Source organism: Petaurus breviceps, unplaced genomic scaffold (genome assembly GCF_028583685.1).
Source record: "Petaurus breviceps papuanus isolate PSGF00001 unplaced genomic scaffold, PetGlider_PUasm1.0 164, whole genome shotgun sequence".
Lineage (NCBI taxonomy): Eukaryota > Metazoa > Chordata > Mammalia > Diprotodontia > Petauridae > Petaurus > Petaurus breviceps.
In genome coordinates this window covers 10,792,171-10,814,912 of record NW_027185735.1, presented here as the reverse complement: position 1 = coordinate 10,814,912, position 22,742 = coordinate 10,792,171, and the positions used below count along the sequence as shown (strand labels likewise).

The 22,742-nt window shown below is 36.0% G+C and overlaps 1 protein-coding gene and 1 pseudogene across 9 annotated transcripts in view; both read right to left on the bottom strand.

Moving 5' to 3' along the window:
- Positions 1-70: 70 nt before the first annotated feature.
- MIA2 (MIA SH3 domain ER export factor 2) overlaps positions 71-22,742 on the bottom strand; it is a 481,197-nt gene continuing 458,525 nt past the window's right edge. For 8 of the 9 annotated variants that reach the window (XM_069082299.1, XM_069082294.1, XM_069082292.1 and 5 more), the window contains 7 exons: positions 20,992-21,059; positions 19,348-19,430; positions 17,495-17,623; positions 12,932-13,075; positions 4,301-4,359; positions 1,979-2,198; positions 71-427 (listed from right to left, as the gene is read on the bottom strand). In XM_069082299.1, the coding sequence (XP_068938400.1) occupies positions 261-427; positions 1,979-2,198; positions 4,301-4,359; positions 12,932-13,075; positions 17,495-17,623; positions 19,348-19,430; positions 20,992-21,059 (870 nt within the window). In that variant the 3' untranslated portion in view covers positions 71-260. The remainder of the gene's footprint in view (positions 428-1,978; positions 2,199-4,300; positions 4,360-12,931; positions 13,076-17,494; positions 17,624-19,347; positions 19,431-20,991; positions 21,060-22,742) is intronic. The other variant, XM_069082295.1, reaches the window with a different exon arrangement.
- On the bottom strand, positions 19,439-20,638 carry LOC138156913 (cell division cycle-associated protein 4-like; annotated as a pseudogene).

Sequence of the window (22,742 nt, the reverse complement as noted above, 5' to 3'; positions counted from 1 at the left end):
GTGGTCTGGTTAACCAAGTTAAAATGCAAAATTTCAAATGCATATAAAGAGTGTTTGTACAAAGGGAAAATTTATATTCATTTAAGACTCAATTAAATCATCTTTATTTACAAAACCTTACACTAAAAATTATTATTTCATCAAACTTCAATTTGAGGAACAGTAAAACCAGTGAAATAACAGCAGTTACTTAAACTTAAAATGAGAGATGATTAAAAAATATATCATAAATTACTTTTGGTGAAACAAAAAAAAAATTGTCAAGTTTCTTGCTGTGGCTCTTGGCGATCAGCAGCAGGCTCATCTGAAGTCTGAATCAACCCTGAAGATTGCTCATTTCTAATTTCAGGATATGGAGGTGGAGGGAAAAATCCATCTCTTGCGGGAAGATAGTGAGGAAAGGCCCTGGGTGGATAGACACTTCTCACTGTTTAAAGAGATTGGTAGATCTGTTTTAGCTTTAAATAGCTCCACTTCATCATAAATGAAAAATGTCACTAATTTACAGCATCCCAATACATATTTTGTAACAAATTGACCATAAATCTCTAAGTTTTTCTGACACTAAAATAATTACATTTTGACGACATGCCTTGCACATAACAAGAACATTGTTTGTGTCATTGAATTAGATTGATTTAACAAATGATTTTCTGAAACAATGACATTTACAATTACATCTTATACACAATTATAAAGGCACATCCATAATTTCAGCTCCAACTACAGTTTTTCCCTAAGCAAAAATCTAACATTTTAACAGACAGACTAGGAAGAAACAGTTAGACATAAACAGATAAAACTGAGTCTAAATTTGTTTTACAAAAAAATTTTTTCCCCCACATGGCTGCCAATCACACAAGGAATCCAGTGTCTGTCATGTGTTTTACTTAGATCAGAGACTCCCTTTACCTGTTCTTGTGGCACTGCCCGCCCCCCCCCCCCCCATCTTCAGTTATCTTACTATCAAGAAACTCTCCAAACAAAACCAATCTTACTTAATACCTTGGAATTGTGATTTATACTGTGCAAATTTAAAGTCACTAATGGCAATATCAGGGAGAATTTATGGAAGTCACTTCATATTATTTTTTTAAGGCCAATTGGGATTAAGTGACTTCCCCAGTGTCATACAACTAATAAGTGTTTGATAGCAGCATTTGAACTCAGGCCTTCCTGAGTTCTGGGCTGGTGCTCTATCCACTATGCCACCTAGCTGTCCCACTTTGTACTACTTTTAAAAATATTCTTTACCTAAGTCAGGACCATTAAACATGCAAGTCCCTCAAGGCTCTGTCCTGGGGATTTTTTCCTCTTCCCTTTCTATACTACCTCACTTAGTAATCTCATCAGCTCCCATGTTTGTAATCATCATTTCTATGCTGATGCTACCAAGCTGATGCAAATATTACTGCAAGGGCAAATGATCTGGGGTGGCCTGGTAGCACAGCGAGTAAGAGCACCGGCTCCAGTGTCAGGATGACCTGGAGATCGAATCCCAGGCTCAGACACTCAGCACCACACCCAGAAATAACTGGCCATGTAACCTTGAGCAAGTTACTTAACCCTGATTGCTTTAAAAAAAAAAAAGGGCAAATGATCTGTCTGGTATTGATTAAACACTAGTATACAAATACAAAGAAGGAAAAAAAATCACTACCCTCAAGGAGTTTATATTCTAATAGGGAGTCAACAAGTAAATATGCAAGGATATATGAAATAAATATAAAGAATAAAACAAATAATCAAACAACAAAGTACACACAAATCCCAGCATTCAAGTGAAGTTAGTTTTCCAAATTCAAGGGAAAAACAGTTAGTTCAAAATCAATACCAGAGAAAAACAAATTCTAACCATATTATTTCGTGAACCATGGTCTGCACACAGTGGATGTTTAAGGAATATATGCTGAACAGTGAAAAAAATGGACACATGCTTTCCTCTCCAAAACCAACATAAGTAAAAAAAGTGACATACTTGATAATTGAGGATGTGGTGGGCCAAGGAAATTGCTTGCTGGAAAGTAGCCCCTTGGCGGTCCATACATACTTCCCTGAGGAGGGGATGCAATAGGAGGTCCTCTTCTCATTTTTGACCCTCTTGGATCCCCTCGAACTAAAGGAAGAGGTGGTGGAACAAAGCCTGGGCCAGCTACTTCACTTTGAGGTACGAGAGATGGGTCAGGCATATTTAAATTCTGTTAATAATGACAAATGACAAACTACAGTGACAGAAAAAGTAACAATCTTTTTCATAAAATCTTAGGTCTAGAAGGATCACAAAGTTTATCTATTCTCTAAGGGGGATGCTGAGGACTTTTGAGGACTCTTCCCCCTCTCATCATTCACCTTTAAAGTGGCTGCCTGGGTATGGGCCCTTCAGTATAGTTAAAATCTAATTTGATTTGAGCCAGGTACCAGTAGCAACTGCAAAAGTAATTCCTCCTCCCCATCTTCACAGGAATGAATTTTTAGCTTTGGGGCAGTGATTGTGAGTAACTCCTTGCACCTCTTTTAATTTTTCAGTGAAAAGAATGAGCAACACGGGATGCACAGATACGGACTGTTTATGATTACGTTAACTTTACATCAATCGCCTCTTCTGAACTTCCCTATTTCCACAGACACAACCATCCTTCTGGTTCGCAACCCACTCCTTGTCCTGGACTTCTCACGCAACTGAAACTTCTCTTTTCCAAGTTACCAGGGACCTCTTCATTGTCCAGTATGATCGCTTTAACCTATCATTCCTCCTGACTTCACAAGCACTTCACACTTCAGGCTACTCATTCCTCCCAGATATTTATTCTTTTCTCTACTGGTTCTCCTTTTGCCAGTCTGATCGTTCCTTCTAAATCTCCTTTGCTGGACTATAATCCATGTCATATCTCTTAACTGGGGGTATGGCCCAGAACTCTGTTTAGCGCCTTCTTGTCTCTGTACAATCCCACTTGGTGACTTCATCAGTTTCTATGGGTTAAATCATCATCTCTGTGCAGATAACTCCCAGATCTGTAGATTTCCTTAATCTTTTTCCTGAACTCCAGCACCAAATTACTTCCTGCCCAGTGGACGTTTTGAACTCCATGTTCCACCCTGTTCCTACTTGCCAGTTTCTGTTGAGGACACCACCACCCTTCTAGTATTCCAGATCTGCAGGCTTGGCATTAACCCTGACTCCTCACTTTCCCTCAGCTCACAGAGCCAATCAATTTTCAAATTTTGTTTCTACCTGCACAACATCTCACATATGTTTAGCTCTCTCACCTGACACAGCCCAAACCCAAGTTCAAGCCCTGATCATCTCTGACCTGGATTATTGCAGTAATATTGCAATTACTTCTTTTCCCCACTTTAAGTCTCATCTCTCTCTCCAATCCATCCTCCAAAAAGCTGCCAAAGTGATTTTCCTAAAGCAAATATCTGCTCATGTCACTCTGCTAACCCTATAAACTCTACTAGTTCCCTATTAATTCTAGAATCATTATTATTCCATCTTTATCTCACCCTTTAAACATTTCTACTTTGTGTAAGTTTTATAATACATGTGCTTATTAGTACAATAGAAAATGCATATAATTTATAAATGTACTCATATTTAGGGTGAATGTTCAAAATTGTGTTTCTTGATAAGGGTGCATAATTAAAAAAATAAAGTTTGGGAAGTAAGGCTCCAAGACATCCTGGGTAGAGATCTCTGTTATTCTAAAATATCTCCTGAGAAGATTTCACAATTTTTCCTAATAACATACTATGTATCTCTTTCTTGGCTTTCATGCATACTTCATTAACTAAACAGAAAATAGTTTTAGTAAACAAAGTGATATATTATCTATAAAGAGAACATATAATTACAATGCAAGAGCACCAAGAAACAACTCTAAAAAGCATTCTTTTGTAAAGAGTATACTAGGAAACTGAGAGGTCTTTATGATAGCATTTCCAACAAGGCTAAAAACCAAGATTACCAATTTTTAAATAATAAATTTAAATAATAATAATATTAAACAATAATGTATTATAATATTGAACAATAAAAGTAAACAAAATAAACAGTATTAGAATAATATTACATGTAATATACAATATTAGACAATAATACTTTTAAAACATGTATCCAAAGAAAAAACAAAAGGAGGTTTAAGTTCACTTAGCTAATAACATAACCCAAACCCCAAATCTATAAGCAGAAAATTCCTAAGACAGGTCAGAAGATGCCAACACAGTTGTAATTATAAGCATGGAGGTACATTACAAACATAGGACATTAATGGGATGTTAGGGTGTTTTCAGTACTTACACCAAAATCATCTTTGCTATCATTCCTGCTGGATTCCATTTCCGAGGACGCCACCTCATCTAGACATAGTTAAACAATGATAAACACATTATAGCTTTTAATCATTATTTTCCTATTCCTCTCTAAAGGATAATTTCACAAAATGCAGTTTTATCCTCCTATTACCCGTCTCTGCATATGCCAACTTTGTAGTAGGACACATTTTGTAATGAAACAAAGAACTTTCAAGCACACCAGGGGAAAAGAAAAACCCCCAATTCTAGCTGCTTGCAGTGGGTGGGTGTGACAGTGATTCTTCCAGCTATCTTCAGACAATCCTGCTACTAAAGAGTCAAGGAAAGAGCTATAATCTTGGTGGGCAGCTTCTCAAACCTTCCTTCCTCCTACACTGTGTACTACTGATTAGCAACTAAGAATGTGGGAATTCTTGCTGAAAAAAAAAATCTATCTAATGGATATAATCCCCTATGACTCAGAGCTCTTTCTGACATCCCCTGTATTTCAAGGCTGAATTCAGATACCACTTTTAAAAGCATTATGAATCATCCAATTACAACTGGCATTTTCACTTAAAACTATGTGAAAGTTGTGTTGGTGGCAAAGTATGGAGCCACTTTTACCTAAAATGATAGATAACCATGTAAGCACAGTGAGTCTATAGTTTAATAATCAGAGTTCTACTTGTAAGAATGAGATCATATCAACTAATACTATTCTTCTATTAATATTTCCATGGTATTTTCTGATTTCTATGGAGACATCACTGAGCCTAATTCAGCATATTTGTGGTCAAACTGAAGGAAGAGATGACAACAAAAGAGAGAGAGCTCCCACTATAGCAGCTCAGGGCTGACACTTTGGAGGGAAGGGAGACGGGGACAGAATGACAATGACCAAAGCTGGTGAGTCACTGAGAGAATCTACAAGCTCATAGGGGAAAACACACAGCCTCAAGAGTTCAAGCAGATTAGATACAGCTGTGACTAACACTGTGCCTCCCCTGCCCCCTCCCCACTTACAAACACACTTCTCTCAGTACTCGAGATAATTTTTTTCCCCTAAAACAAAAAGAACAAATCTTCCAGACAAAATGAATCTTCTGGTAGAAAAACATAAACACACATGTGACTGAGTGAAATTTTATGTATATCAAGGACTATTGCTACTCTGCTGTCTCAGGGTAGCTCCTAGTTCTTGAAGAACTGTGCCAGCAGAGAGCAGTATCTGTCGGGTTCTGCCATGCTGGCAAGGCTTCAAGGCTGGTACCAGCAACAGACTACATCTGCTTTCCAAGAACCATCCCAGCTAATTATATGCAGCGTCCTGTTATAGAGATGGTGGCACTCTAAATCCAAGGTCCTTGTCCAATGACCAAAGTGTGTAGATACCACTGGAAGACCTGAACTGTATTAACCTTGATATTTTTATTATGAATGAAACTAGAAGATAAAAGAAGGTTACAACTAGAAATTAAAATGGAAAGATTCTCATTGGAGAGTCTGGTGAAAAGTTGGCAGAACTGATTTTATTTATTCATCCAGACATAATAAGAAATGTAATTTCATGGGGCATTTGGTTGCCTTGTATTGCCATGCTCATGATAAGCATTCGCAAAAAGTACACCATGAAAATAATTGTAGCTTATGCATCAACATCTATGCAAGACATAAATAAATTTAAGAATTTGATGGGTTCTTCCAAATTAAATATTCTGATACATGGTAATTTCAATGAAAAGGTGGGTATAGGAAAGGGCAAAAATATGTTGAAAAATGACTCAGGAATAGAAAAGAAAGGTCAAATACTTATGGACTATAGAGAAGACTCATGCTTATGTAACTTCCCCAAATTGCCCCCATATTTTCAGAATGAGACCCCAGATGGTAGCTGCTCGCTTGAAGTTCAATAATCATACTCCATCCCTAACATTTCATGAACTCCCATCAAAGTGCTTCCCATCATCAACTGGTAAACACAATTAGCTCTTAGCAAATGCATTTACTAAGATGATAATAGTGAGAAAAATTGGTCAAAATATCTCCCTCATAAACCTGGGGTATATTCTCTCACAAATACACAAAGTTTCATGAGAAGAGCAGGCTTGAGTTTAAAGTCCAATGGTAGTGAAGCACACATGTAGGATACACAACTCAATGCTCCTGGTACTACAGGTCCTGGAAATCTTTTTCCTCTTCATAGAACATTCACACAGGTCACCTGGGGTACAATCCCTCTGCTGGATAGGTTACTTGGTTGGGTTCCCAGGATTGGCTCTTCTCAGCTTGATTCTGAAGTGCCAATGCCAATGCTAGTTCTCTCGAGTCCATAGCTGACTCTCTTCTATGCTGCCAGGAAGCCTGTTCCTCAAGATTGTTTTCATTCCTTGAAAGACTATGTTTCTGTATCCATGTCTCTCTCTCTCCTCCCCCAGTGGCACAATTTCTATTTACAAAGGGAAGGGCTTTCAGTGACCAGGATCAATGAGGTACCACACTGTCCCATATATACTTTACACATGTGCCTTACTACCTTTTCACTTGAAGTCTGAGCCCACTCTTCATATGTGCAAAGGAAAAATACACCTCTGCTCCAGAGAAATTCTTTGTACCAACTGATCTTGTTATACCACCTTATAGTAAATGGTACAGTAAATGGGGGAACAAGAACTGGACTTGTGATTTCACTGATAGGGTTTGGCATCAACTCTGTATCTTGTAGTCCTAGGGAGCTTTCCAGAGCACTAAGTTAAGTGACTTGACCAGGGTCACACAACCGGTATATGTCAGAGGTGGATTTTGAACTCAAGTCTTCATGGCTCCAAGGTCAGCTTTCTATCCACTCCTGCCTTCTACCTTAGGTAAATACCTTTTCTAAAAGGTAATTAAATGAAGTCTGGCTGACTGATATTCACAGGAAACACATCCCCTGCCCTCAGAGTGACAATATTAGAAACCTCAATCCCTCAGCATTAAGCCTAGAATGCTGAATGAAATAGACATATGACCCTGTGGGGCCCCAACCACAGAGTGTGAATGAAAGCAGGGACCTGGGAGAGTGCTGTACTTTAATTTTAATATGAGAATAACTGATGCTCTAGGAATTTGCTTCAACAAAAGAATAAAGTTATATTTGTACAGACAGGATGCACAATTACCTGGGCAGCTTTCCTATTTCCCAAGTTGTACCTTGCCCCAATCTTCCATATAATTTATAACAGAGTGAGAATCAGATAGCTAATTTCATAGACCAAAGCACTAGTCTAAGCCAAGCTTCCTTTTCTGGAGTTAGGATGGCAGTTCAGTACCTTATTGAAATTTTAAAAGCTTCTGAGAAATCTAACTAAAAGTAAAGAAAGAGTAAATTGAAAAGACTGCCAACAAAGCAAGTAATGAGGCAGAACAGAATTGTCAGTAGAGGGAGATAACAACAAAGCGAGTACAGTAACACTCCATTCAGAGGTCAGAATTCCAGCAACCTCCAATTGCTGGAAGACAGCCCTGAACCCAAACCAAGAGAGAAAGGCCTCTGGGCTTCCGAAATAGTGTTCACAAAGTCTTACACTCATACCATAACTCCCTGAGGAGTTTAACAGCTTCCCTTACTCTCAGTTACCCTAAAATTGCTGACAAGATTAGTTATCAGGTTTTCCAGGCCACAGAAAAATTAGAAATAAAAACCTCTTGAGAGCAGAGAGAAGAAAACGAGAGGATGTTAAAGGCAAACACAACGACAAAAATAGAACAGTGGCCAGCTGACTTCAGAAGAGACCAAAAAAGCTATCTAGTATAATAGAGCATATTCATAAAATTAAATTACATTGTTTGCTGTTTTAAGTAGGAAAAAAGTATATAGACATTTTAGAAAACTCTTCACATTCGAGCTTCAATTACCTGAATAATTAATATGAAACACCTCATTCTCTTAAGATGCTGCTGACAATAAGGTATTTCAATCATTTGAATACTGTAGGAATTACTGAGCTTTATTTATTCAATTTGTTTATTGAGTGATTACTCTGTGAGATCCAGTAAAAGAACATAAAAATATTCTGAGTTCCAATCACAATTCTTAACACAGACACTTATTAGCTGCATGATTAGGTCAAACCAGTTAACCTCTGTGTCTCAGCTTCTCATATGCAAAATGGGGCTAATAATACCTAGAATATTTGCTTTACAGGTTTCTGTAATGATCACTTAAGATTACATACGCATAATATAAATGCCATATAAATATCAGTTCAGCATAGCAATCTTCAACAAATCAATTAACAAGCATTTATTTGGCACTTATACGTAGATACATTGTGCCCAAACTCATAGGTACACTGTGCTAAAACAAAAGTAAAATAATCCCCATTCCAATGGGACAACTTACATACATACATATATATGTGTATATGTGTATATATGTGTATATATGTGTGTGTGTATATATGTGTGTGTGTGTGTGTGTATATATACATATATATATATATATATATATATATACACATAAAGACACAAACCAAACAGACACAGGGCAACCTTGGATGGGAAGGCACTAGCAGCTAGGCTGGCCAGGAAATTTCTCCCTACAGCAGAAGGGGAGCCTTGAGCTGAGTCCTTAAAGAAACCAGGGATTCCTGAAAGCAGAGACTACAAAAAAAAGCATTTCAGGCATGGGGGACAGACAGCTCAAAGACACTGGGATGGGAGATGAAGCTCATATGTGAGCAATAGCAAGTAGACCAGTGTGGCTGGGACAAAGAGGATGAGGAGGTGAGTAATATATAAGAATGGAGAGGTCGGAAGGGGTCAGGTTCTGAAAGAGAGCCCTGTGGAGAGTATCAAGTGCCAGGATGCATTAAATTTGATCCTAATGGTAAAAAGGAACCACTGGAATTTATTGGGGTGCGGATGGTCAGACCTGCATTTTTGGAAAATTACTATGGCAGCCACATGGAAGATGGATTAGAATGGTTAAGAGTTGAGAAAGGGAGAATAATTAGGATATCTTACAGGATCACTACCTACCAGAGCTCCTCTTGTAATAGTAATAAATTTGAGGATCCCTTTGTATTGGAAAGCTAAGAGGTACTTAGTACCTAGTTTCAAATTAAGCCTCTGTTAAAGAAAACAGAAGGCATGAACCCCTGTTGCTGATATGACAGGAAGGGGCTGAACAGGGAGGAGCTATGCCATATGTATGGAAAAGCACAAGCTAGGAAAGTCAGAACTTCTTGGGATGAGACTTCGAAGGCTGAGCTGGAACTTCTGTGGAGAAAGTGATTTTGATTTTGAGAACAGAGCTGCTGAAGGCTTCTGAGGGGCCGGCTGGAGCTGCCAGAGGAAGCATCTGTGGTGTGGGCGCTCTGTCCATGGCTCTTAAGTTTTCTCTTCCAGGAACAGACGCTGTGAAGGATCTGAGATGGACTGGACACTGTGAGCTCCAGTGTGGAGCAGGAGCTGCACAGAGAGCTGGATGAGGAGCTGGGAGCTGTCTGCCTTTGAACCCAGGTAGCAGGTGGTTAGATTTGGGCAGGAGCTGGGACCATGGAAGAGGGACCATGGAAGCTGAGAGCCTGCCCTGAGTCAAGATGAAAAGACCTTTCTGTGGGTACTGAGTAGTGACTGATGAAACTGTGATTTACTGTGACCAAGGAGTTGTATGGCCTGTGCATTTTCCACTACCCATTAACAGGGTACTGAGTAGTGATGGATGACTGAATAGTGACTGATTTGTAACTTAGTGTGCCCCATGGGTGGAGGACTTTGACCTTTTATACTTTATGATTGAATGATTGAGTTACTAAGTGATTGACTGACTAAATGATTGTACTCTGTTCAAAACTATGACCACTTTGGTGAAAACTATGTGGCCATGTTAGTGATAAGTTGTTGAGTTATTACGTCATTGTGAATAACTGTGTTTTGATTTTCTGTGATAAGTTGTAACATTGTGAATGCTGTACCTTGATTTTCTGTGAATGTTTTGCTCTGATTTGTTACTGAGTAACTAAGAGTGTTCACTATACTGTGTAATCAGAACCTTGAAAGTTGTTCACAGTAGCCATCCTCTGGAAAGCTGCTTGTGCTTGGCTTTACATCCCTGTAGCCTATACATAAGTTAGGTTAGTTTGAGGGGTTTTCTTCTCTCAAAAAAGGCAACAAAGCTCTCTGGGACTCAATTAGACTCAAGGTCTGCCTCTATTACAGTTTCCTGGCTGCCTCTGGCCATAATGATTTTGATTTCTAGTTTCCCAAGGGCATAAAACAGCCCAACCTTGTGAAGTCAGAGACCTTCAGAATTAGTGGAATATGTCCCAAAGGTCAGAATGCTATGGCCTCTGGACATACGTTTATGAGAATAATCTATGCATACACTGAAGCATTAGAAGGGTACAACCAGGCTCTCACAAGTGCCATTACAAAGTAAACTACCTCTTTATCATCACACATTTGACAGACATATAATGCATCTGTAATATAATGTGACCATGTTTATAGTTTGTTGACTATGAGAAAGTATTTGATTTGGTAAAGCAAAATGCTACCACCATAAAGGTTCTCCTTTAAAATCATGCATATTTCAAAACTACAAAATGTTATTTACAGGTAGAACAACAAAGGTCATAGAATCATAGGTTTAGAGATGTAAGGGACCTTATTTGTCTCATTTTACCAATGAGGAAATTGAGGCACAGAAAAGTTAGGTGACTTGCCCAGGATCACATAGCTAATTTAAGACTTGATTTGAACCCAAGTTTTTCTGATTTCGGGTCCAGTGCCGTATCACTACACTACCTTTCAACCTGATAACAGGTGAGATATGAATCAGGAAAAATGCTTGCCACTGTTTTAGAGGAGATCACACAGTCCAAATCAAGGAGGGATTCTTTATAGATGGTGAAGTTTTCCAGATGTTTTTGTTTATGGATGACATTATATACTTATAGCATCATGCTCTGGGACATTACAGAGCATCCTAAATGAGATCCATAATCACTCAAAAGTCTTTGGTCTAAGATGAACAGTGCCTTTCAGATTATGATATAGAGGAAGATGTGCATCTGATATAATTTGTCTATCTACACACACACACACACACACACACACACACACACACACCCCTCCCTCTTAGAAAGTTACTACAATGAACAATCAACTGGTACCAGAAATGAAGAGGCTTTCTCTTAATGATCCTGAGTTTTTCTGTGAAACAAAAGGTTATTTTTTTATTCTACTTTTTTTATTTTTTGAATTTATTAAATACCAACAAACGTGAATATTTTAATGTACCAAGAACAGCAACAGAAGACTGAACATGTAATAGGAATCACCATTACATATAGCTTTTTCAAAAGTACAGGAATATTTTTTTCTTTTTTGAGAGGCAAAGGTTCTGGATCTGGTCTGGGAGTTAAGGTTAGAGGGAAGACTGGGAAGCAAATAGCCCTGAACAACAATAAACCATAACCTCTCTACATCTGCTAGCAATAAGGTGCTCCTTTTCTTCTCTACATCTCCATGAAAGTGTCCCTCCAGGTCAATAATTTCTACAGGTACTGCATGCTCTGCATGTGTGAGTGTGTGCATGTGTCTACATATGACAGAGGGGGATGGGGAAGAGAGAAGAAGAGAGAGAGAGAGAGAGAGAATATGTTGCAAAGAAGAGTAAGAAAGGAAAAAAGGCAAACACCTTTGGATGCTGAATCACATACCAATAGTCAGTACGTATGGGTAACCTATAAATCAAGGCCTATTTTAATTATTTTCAGTTTTTTTTTCTGAATTTTCCAGGGATCAACAAAAAACCAGTAATATTAATCATGGCTTCTAACTTTAATATAATCCTTGCTTGGAAATACTGTTGAAGAGAAAAAAAATCTTCCCATACTCAGTACATCAAAATGGGCAAACTATTAAAAAAAGGTGAAATGTTCTCAATCTACTTAGCTCTGAAAATTACAAATACAACTTCTATATTGGTTTATGATTTTATAATGGCTTAAACTACTAAGAAATACAAACACAAACTTACACTATCAACAAAAGAAAACATAAAACTATTCTGCTTACAAAGGCTATGACTGATTTACTTCTTGGAATCTGAATACTTAACTATAATGATTCTCTTCTTTTGACTGCCCATGATGTCAATGTAGTTTTTTGGGGGAAACTGAAGAAGCATATTTTTAATAAAATTTTTTTTTCTGTGCAAGCACATTATATAACAGCTATGTCCCTAAAGTATTATGTCCAAGTTGGTGAACTGTAGTTCATGGACTTTTGTAGCTGGAAAGGATCTTAAAACATTACCTAGTCTACATTCCTAATTGTACAGGTGAGGAAGCTAAGGCAGAGAGGTTGATCTGTCCAAAGTATCACAATGTCAGAACAAGGATTAAACGCCAAGAAGACTTGACTCCCAGTAGTGTTCTTTACACTACAGCATATGGTAACGTTCATTGAATTACAGGGACTCAACTATTTCAAAGAATGCTGTCTTTAAGAGATACTGTATCATGTGCCCAATCAATTTATCTAACTCTACTGGACTTTTCCCTCCCCTTTGTACTAGTACCTTCTAATGAGGTACAGAGTCCATGCCAATTGCTTCTTAGATTCTCAGCTGGCCAACTTTACATACCTGAATGAGGAATCATCATTCTACGATCTCTGTCCCATGGAGGTGAAAGAGATCCAGTATCTGAAGGTGCTCTGTGGGGATAAGATAATTCTCCTCTCTCATTGGCATTCTGATATTCCAAAGGATGCCCTGGTCCTCTTGAACCTAAATAGAGAAATAAATGAAATAATGTTTTATGTAAACACAAAGACTAAATTCCACTGAATTTAAAAAGAGGACTTCAGTGGGAGGTATACATATACCATACCATACAAATACATAAATTTTGAGTTGTTAGGACAACTAGAAAAAAATTTATAAGGCACAGAAACTTATGTCTATAGACTAATTTTCAGGATTCTGTTTTATGCTGTTTTTTTTTAAGATGCCTAAGCAAAATCAATGTACACATTCAAATTATAAAGCAATCTGAATATTAAAAAATGAAATTACAAAGTAAAGGTTTCTATAAAAATAAAATATTCTGTTTTAGATATTAATATAAAAGAAGTGAAATTGGTTTTGTAAAGTTTGCTAACCATGGGAGGCTACACAACATATTCTTAAAGTTAATGCTATCATTACTTAAAATATTTTTGGAATTTCTCTTTAGGAGAAGCTGTGTGCCACGCAAGAAAATCACAGAAGCACAGGATTAAAATTCATCTTTTTATAGTTAATCTTATACCTTTTCTCCTCCCTCCCCACAAAAAATATTACCAAGTTTTACAACCCATCTTATTCAACAGACTTGATTCCAAATGACTTTTGGTTGTTTGCAAAAATCAAATCCACCCTCAACGATGTGAGGACATTTAAAAGAAAATGTTTCACTCAAAGGCAGCACTTTTGGAATAAAGATAGGACTTCCTACACTACCTATTATAAACAAGTTAATACTCTTTTGGTATGCTTATAAAAGCATAAATCAAATACTTTGGTGAAAACGTAATCTATTTAATCTCAAAGTCTATAAAAAATTCAAATTAAATGTTTTACGTTCTAACATAAATGCTTAGTGGTAGTTCAGTATAGTAGCTAGAGAGCTAGCCCTGTAGTCAAGAAGATACTTAGGTCCTGCTTCTGACACACACTAGCTGGGCAAGGCATTTAATTCTTAGTGGCCCAGAGAACTTTCTCAGAATAAGGTATTAGAGTTCACTGTCCCAACAAAGTTCCAAGGGAGGAGTGGGAAAGGGAATGGGGTGGGGGCATCAGTTGAGGAATGGTTGAATAAATTATGACAGGTGGATGTTAATACAATATTATTTTACCTTAAGAAAGGATGAAAGGGGTGATTCAGAGAAACCTGGGGAGATTTTCCTAAACTGATACAGAGTGAAATGAGACTGACTGGGAGAACAATTTATACAACAACAATGTAAAGAAAAACAACTTTGAAAGAGTTAAGAATTGTAATTAATGTCTTCACTATACCCCATTCTAGAGTACTAATGATGAAGTGCTGTCAAGGATGTACTAGACTGGCTCAGGCTAAGAGGGCCAATTGTTTAATTTTCAATGTAAGTATTTATATCTCAGAAATTGCAAGAACTACAAATCAATCAGGGCTTACTTATTGTTTAGCTGATTGTCTAGATTTAAGAAGGTAATAGAAAAAAGGTTAATAACAAAGATTACACTGAAAAGTGGAGCCTACATACATTTCCCAGAGAGCTGTTACTGAACATTTATCAGCACACTACTGCATGTCAGAAGTAATCCTGACAGAAAGGGAGGTAATGTACTCAAGATGCAGAATGAGACATCTATTTTTGGCTAAGACCAATGTGGGAATTTATTATGCTTGACTATGCATATCTGTTCCAAGGGCTTTGCTTTTCTTTTCAATTGGTAGGGGTGGAGGTGAGGTCAGAGTAGGGGAGAGGGACAGGGAGCTAGAGATAGAATTTTTTTTTTTTAATGAGAACAGAAGGGAACTCACAAGGAATTCCAGACAAGTAAGATAGTCTTGAAAATTACTTGCTGAATATAGCATAAACTTAGAAAGAAAAAAAGCTCTTCATAGTAGAGATTCAATTTCATGTACATTCCCCTCCTTCTGTTCTATAATGTATATGGAAATATTAATTTTATTTCTTGCTTGTTAAAAAATTAAAAAGACAAATAAGAACTATATTTTATCAAAGCCTTTTCTGAATCTACAGATATAAATCATGTAAATATAAATCACATAAATGTTTTAATTATTTTTTAATAACCTGCTGTGTATTATAGTCATAGTTTTTCTAACATCGAACCAATATGGCATGTTCCTGGTATAAATCCAACTTGGTCATAATGTATAATCTTTTAAATATGTTTTTATAATTTATTCATTAACATATTTAACATTTTTACATTAATATTCACTAGAGACACTAACCTGTAGTTTTTTTTCCCTACTCAGTTTAGGTATCAGGATCATATTTGTCTCAAAGAAGGAATCTGATAGCATCCTTTCTCTCCTTCATTTTGTAAACAATTTATATAATATTGCAATTAACGGTTCTCTGAATGTTTGACAATTTATCTGTAAATCCATGGGCTTTAGGGGATTTTTTTCCTTTAGGGTTGTTCAATTTCTTTTTCTGAAAGTGGATTACTTGTATCGTCTATTTCTTCTTTTCTTAATATGGACATTTTATACTTTTGTAACTATTCATCTATTTGAATAAGTTTTATTGGCATGTAATTGGGCAAAATAATTTCTAATAATTTCCTTTATTCTGTCTTTGGTTGTGAAATTTCTTTTTTTTTCTTATTGGATTAGCTACTGTTCTATCTATTGTATTAATAGCTAAAAAAAAAAAGCTCCTAAATTTTATTTATGATCTTTTGGGGTATTTTTGTTTTGCATTTTATCTCCTTTTAGATTTTCAGATTTTCTTTTTTTATGATGTACTGATTTTTTAAAAATTTTTGTTGTATACCTCATTCATTGATTTGTTCCAGTTCTCTTTTGTTAGTGGGTTTAACAATATAAAATCTCTCCTAAGGACTTCTCTGATTGAATCCCTTAAGTTTTGATATTTTTTTTTTACTGTTGTCATTGTCTTTAATTAAATTATCTATTAGTTCAAATTATAATTTGTTCTTTTCTCATCATCCTTTAAAATTAAATAATTTAGTCTTTAAAAAGTTAAAACTAAAAAGCTGTAAATTTTGTTTAAATATAATTTTAGCTACTTATGTATAAGAAAAGATTATAAATACACACACAAGAAAATATTTCTAAAGCAATCAAGTATTAATATGCCAGGAACTTAATGAATCCTATCATTGTCAAAATGCATGTCCCAAATCCTTACCTTCATCAAAACAAACAAAAAAAGGACAAAAATAAAATAGGCAATAAGAAAAAGTAAAAGGAAGAGAAGATACTTCATCAGTTCTTTAGATGGAAACCAAGAATAGAAATTGATTAAGAACCAAAAAAGAATGGGCTTCAGTCCTTTTCAATCTTACCTATAATTTTTGTGATCATTATAACATCTAATAAATAAAAACGCATACAGGTAATCTTTAGACTTTGTATCATAAAAGCTATTTAAAAGGAGGAGAGAAATCAAAGGTATTTAATGATTTTTCATTCTAAATATTCAGATGTTTACAGGCAGTCCACAATTTACTGTCAGTCAACTTCCAGTGATCTGCATTTGTGGCATTCAACCAATTGTACCCATGTTAATACATATAGTACTTACATTAGACAAAGTAACAATATCCCAGAAGCAGTTGGCCTTCTGACAGGCTCCACGTAAAAACACTCCCTGGTCTACCAGTTTCAGCCTAGGAGACTCATAGTCCCTCCCCATCCCCTGCACAGACCAAGTAAGGTTATTTTGATGCATTTTAAAGGCATTGCCCTATGCAATATCAGGGTACAAAATAAAGCTTTTAGTATTGACTGCATGGCAATTCAAGAAGGCAGATATTTTCAAGGAACACACACATCAAAAAACAAAAAGCAAAACAAAATTAAAAACCCCACAACCAAACCATGGCTTATTTTCTAACACTTATGCTTATCACAGGGGACCCAAAGACATATTCTTGGATAAGTTCTTTATAAAATAATCATGCCTGTCAAAATGCCTTTTGACTTCATGACCCTAATGAAGGTTAAACTTCTCATTTGTTGATGGTAAAAATAAAGCAATAATTATGAAGGTAAGAACTCTATATAATATTCTGATATATCAAAAACAAATTTATGTGATTTGGTTACTATGTTTCCCTGTTTAATATTCTAGAATACTTTATACTACTATAGAGCATAAAGCATTTATAACTGACTAAACTGAAGGTTAAAAAACATAGCTAAAAATAGTTTTGTGGCCATTTCCATAAAAAGTTGATCAGGAGGTATAACTTTTCATATAACCTTGTTTTTATGGGAAAATAAGAAACAACTCATGTCAGTCAGATTTAATGGCCTTTTTCCCAAGAATATAACCCACTGTAAATTATAGGACTGCCTGTACTTTCCAAATATTTATATTACAGTTCATTTTTAGGATAAGTTGGGATAAAGAAAGGAATGGAAAAATCCAGAGTAATAAACATGTGTAAGCAATATACCTCTTCCTCCTCCCCCTGGAAGCAAAGGTGAAAGTCTGAGTGGACCCTCCAACAAAGGTGGAGGGGAGAGAAAAGCTCTCATTTCTGGTGAAGGCCGACCCATTGGTGAGGGTCCATATGGGGAATGCTCTGGAATAATTAAAACAACATATTTAAATTCAATTTCAGTAACTACACTGGATACAGGTAGAATCTCATTTTAATGAGTACCATTTAAAACATTTATTCTATGTAATAAGAATATTTTTTTTTCATGTTCTCATCTAAGGGCACTGCTTTGCTAATACGGATAGAATTATTTTTAATGAAAAATTCGATGTACAAGAAATATTCTCATGTTCCTGTCCATTTAATGATGAATCTATTTAATAGATGTTATCATTTTAGGTAAAATTATTTGAATACCTGTTCAATATGGTGTTAGTGATGTTTTAGAGTTTTATTTTAAAAAAATTTTAATGACCTTGTTTCTTGGCTGTTGGTTTAGCTCTAGATACTGAAAACTGTAAAACAACAGGACTCAGTTCTGTTGAAGAGACAAGCTGTGAAAACCTGTAAGCTGTTTTAAAAGGGAGATTTCAGGTTTTGTAGGGTAGTGTATTAACTGAAGCATCTGCATTACATGGCTTGGTGACAGAGCACCGATTCCGACAGGGGGAGACCTAGGATCAAATCCCACCTTTGACACTACTTGTAACAAAATCAGAAATTCATTAAACCTCTCTGAGCCTCACTTTTTTTCATCTGAAAATTGGGGATAGTAATACTTGTATGACTCACCTCAATGGGTTTTTAAGGATTCATATATGACAATGTATATACAGCACTTTACAAACAAAATCCTACATAAATATTAACTCCTAATATAATTATTACTAGTTTAGCTGGTAACTCATAAAACAGCTTGCAGTTAGCTTTACCTGATGGTAACTAGCCAAGTTCATAAATCCTACTGGCTCAAGGAGTTATTTTTTACCAAAAAGAAAAAGGGAAAAACAGTAATACTCTAAAACATCACAAATACCACAGCTTAAAAAGCGTATCAAATTGCATTAGCAGTATCTTATATTATATTAAAGTGCAGTTAAAAGCAGAAGGGCAAAGAAGCTATTTACCCTCTTAGGGACCACTGCCTTAGAAGCAAAGCATACTTCCTTTTTAAAAACACCCCTTCACTATCGAGTTAGGAATTTGTTTGCAAATATGAAGTAATTCTATTATATCAACAAATACTAACAAACAACAATAGTGCAATGTAATTTTACTAAATACTATAATAATATACTTCTATTTTAATGAAATTTAGATTGTTTATATCTCTTAAAACTTGTTAAAATGGGGTTTAGCCTATATAAAAATAGGTTTCTTTTCATTTTCTTGGGCATTAATTTTAATTCAACAAAAATTATTTGGAAGACATGACTTAGAATAGTTTGAGATTATATTATATAATCTACCACAAGAAATAATATGCACTGGACAAATAAAAGAGCAATACATAATGAATAAAATTACAAAATGAATTCTTAAACTGCCATTATTCCCAGAAATAAAAACATTCCAAAGCAGATGTAATAAATAATCATAATGATATATCTTTCCAATACTTTACTTTCCAGTAGCTTAAAGTGTAAAATTACATCCTCTTACAAAATCCTGTTGCGATTCAGAAAGTAAATATCATTATTATGGATCATGAAACTAAAGACTCATATACAGAGGTAATGACAGTGCTAAGACTAGAACCCTGGTTTTTGAATCTATAGCTTTTATGAATAAATATATCATATTAACATCATCTAATTAACTTTATAAAGTAAAATATGTTGAAAAATGAAGGAAAAAAGCAGTACCTCTGCCAAAGGATCTATTTGGAGCATCAAGGACATAAGGATCCTTTTCTAAGAGATCGCATTTAAATTCTGTTTCAGTTAACCTACAAGAAAGAAACATCTCTTAGGTATCCATTAAACAGAAAACACCCATAATTTCAAGACAAACGCCACTGCCCAATACTTAATTTTACCCTTACACAATCATGGCACTTTAGAGAAGGAACAGCTCCTCTGAAGTAGCTCTGACCCCATGTGCTGTTCCCTTTCCCTATCTGTACTTGTTTCTTCTACTTTCAGGGTGGAAGAAGAGAACCACGCAGATTCAGGTCTATTGATTTTCAAGATGAAAGATATCTTATAGGCCATTCAAAGCAAGGACTCACTTTATAAATGAGAAAAATAAAACCCAGGGAAAGGAACTGATTTGACCTGGACCACAAGGCTAGGCAAAACTAAGACTGGAAAAAAGTTCTCCTAATGTTTAATCTTATACTCAAAAGTTCTTGATTTCTCCAAAGAATCATGCTTTGAATTTACTCATTTCAAGATTCAACAAGGATTTTCACATTATGGTCAAGCTCATTTATATCAGATTTATAATCTGAATTAGAATTTGTGGTTGAGATGAAAAGTTCGCAAGATCAAAATGTCCCATTTTGTGATGCTCATCATTCCTGTTAATACTGTATCAAGACCTGCCAAGACCTGTATAAGAACTGCCAACATCTGAAAATAAGTCTTCTATAGAATTAGGATTTTTGTTCTCCAATTCTGAAAGTTTCCTCTATTTTCTTGAGGGTTATCTATTTCCCAAACATTACTTTGAGGGTTTCTTGAAACTTGTATTGCTATAATCATGAACATGTAAGAAATGATAACTTGGGACTGAATATCTTCAAAGTCTCTTGAGAAACTACTATAACCTAGAACAAGTTTTCCCTTTCCCTTCTCAACAACTTTCCCTGTTCTTTTGTTGAATGACAAAGGATATCTGATGATGCCAGGTGGTCAAGAGAAGCATGTCTTGTATTCTGAGCACTTATTATTTGCCAAGTTCCATCTAGTTCCATCTTGAATTATTTCTTCTTGTATATGCCTTACAGTATTTGCTATAAGAACTGAGTGACAGAGATTAGATTCAACCACCATGTGGCCCAAATTTTACCAGAGACATGTCTAAAAGTGATTGCCATTGAAGATTACATGAGAGAAAAGCCTTAAAATCAGTCAGGGTTCCTTCAATATCTTCTTCACCATCAAAACATTTTCTCTTTATATTTTTTTGTAAACAGTGGGTCCTGTAGCTACTTCAACTGCTGTTCTGGCTCTGGGCTCTGACTTGGAAGCCCCAGTTTACACACAGCTTGAGCGCCAAAACCCACTCTAGCTGACTTCTTACTATGATTTCAAACAAATATATACATGTGCACATGTGTATGCATGTGTATGTATATATGAATACATCTATATGTCTATATGTGCCTACACACATATCTTCTGCACAGTCACTTGTGTATATTCACACACACATATACACACGTGTCCCAGGTATTAGGCTCAACTATTGCTTGATGATTTCTAAGTCTTTTCATTTTCAAATAACACAAAGTTAGGTATTACTAACAAAAAAAGTTGTCTGAATATAACAAGCAAAGTACTTACTTTTGTCTGTTGTGTGCATTTTCTTTTTTTAAGTCATTGAGATGTCTTTCAGCAGCCCGAGCTGACAACTTGTAAAATAAAAAAAATTAAATAAACACATTAAACATAGTGGAGAGAGTGTTGAACTTGGAAACAGGAAGATCTAGGTTCACTTCCTGCCTCTGATGCCTACTAGCTATGTAACAATGGCCAAAATACTTCATCTCTCTGAGCCTCATCTATAAAATGGAGATAATAATACCTGTAAGTATATACCTCAGAGGAGTACTGTGAGGCTCAAATTAAATAATATATGTAAAACACTGTACACTTTAAAGTATAACATAAATCAGTTATTATTATTATATTTAATTATAAAAAATACAATATAGTCACACAAATTTCATGATGATGGCAGAACTAACATCACATGTGCTTACATCATGCACAGGTACCTCTTTTTTTAAAAAGTAAGTATAGGGCAGCTGGGTGGTGCAGTGAATAGAGCACCAGCCCTGGAGTCAGGAGTACCTGAGTTCAAATCCGGCCTCAGACACTTAACACAAAAACTAGCCATGTGACCTTGGGCAAATCACTTAACCCCAATTGTCCTCCAAAAAGCAAAACAAAAACAAAAACAAAAAAAACAAATATAAAAGTTTAGCTTAAAAACATGCTACTTATAATTGCCTCCATTTATAAAATATCTCCATTAGATAGTCATAAAACCAATTTTTCACTTCTGAAAAAAGTAAAGAATAAAGTGACATGACTATGCTGGTTCTCCCTCTTCCTTTCTCACTACTCCATCTCAGTCTCTCTGGCTGGATCTTCATCCAGGTCATTGTCTCTAAGGGTGAGTGTCCTCCAGGGCTTTGTGCTGGACTCTCTTCTTTTCTCAAAATGTTTATACTATTTCACTTGGTGATGACATAGATTCAATTATCATCTCTATACTGACCTCTCTGTCGACCTCCAATCTCCTATCTCCAACTGCTTATTTGGACATTTCAAATTGGATATGCTTTATAAATATTAAACTCATATATTGGAAACTGAATTCATTATCTTTCCCCTCCAAGCCTTCTCCTCCTTCTAATTTCTCTATTAGTGCTGATGGCACCACCATTCTTCCAGTTACCCAGACTCTAACCCAGCAATTATTCTGACCCCTCATATCCAATCTGCTGGCAAGTCTTATTGATTTTTACCTTTGTAACATCTCTCATAAAAGTCCCTGCTCACTTCTGGCACAGCCACCTTTCTCATGCACACTCTTATTACCTCACACTTGGACTATTTCTTTTGTTTTCTGGTTGGTCAGCCTGCCACAAGTCCCCGCCCTCCCCCCCCCAATTCCATCCTCTGTTCAGCTGTCAAAGTGATCTTCCTAAAGCACAGGTTTAACCATGTCACACACACACCTCTGCCTGCCCCCCCTACCCTTTCAATAAACTCCAGTGGTTCACTATTATCTACAGAATAAAATTATCTAGAATAAAATCTTCTGTTGGGCTTTTAAAGGCCTTAATAACCTGGCCCCCTTCATATATTTCTAGTCTTCTTATAACTTAGTAAACCCCACTTACTCCGTGATCCACTGACACTGGACTTCCTGCTATTTCTCACACAAAACTCTCAATCTCCCAAACCTGGACAATTTTCATGTCTTTGGCCTCCATGCCTGGAATTCTCCCCTCTCTCATTTTTACCTCTTGGCTTCTCTGATTTTCTTCAAATTCTACAAGAAGTCTTTGCTAGGTCTTTAATGT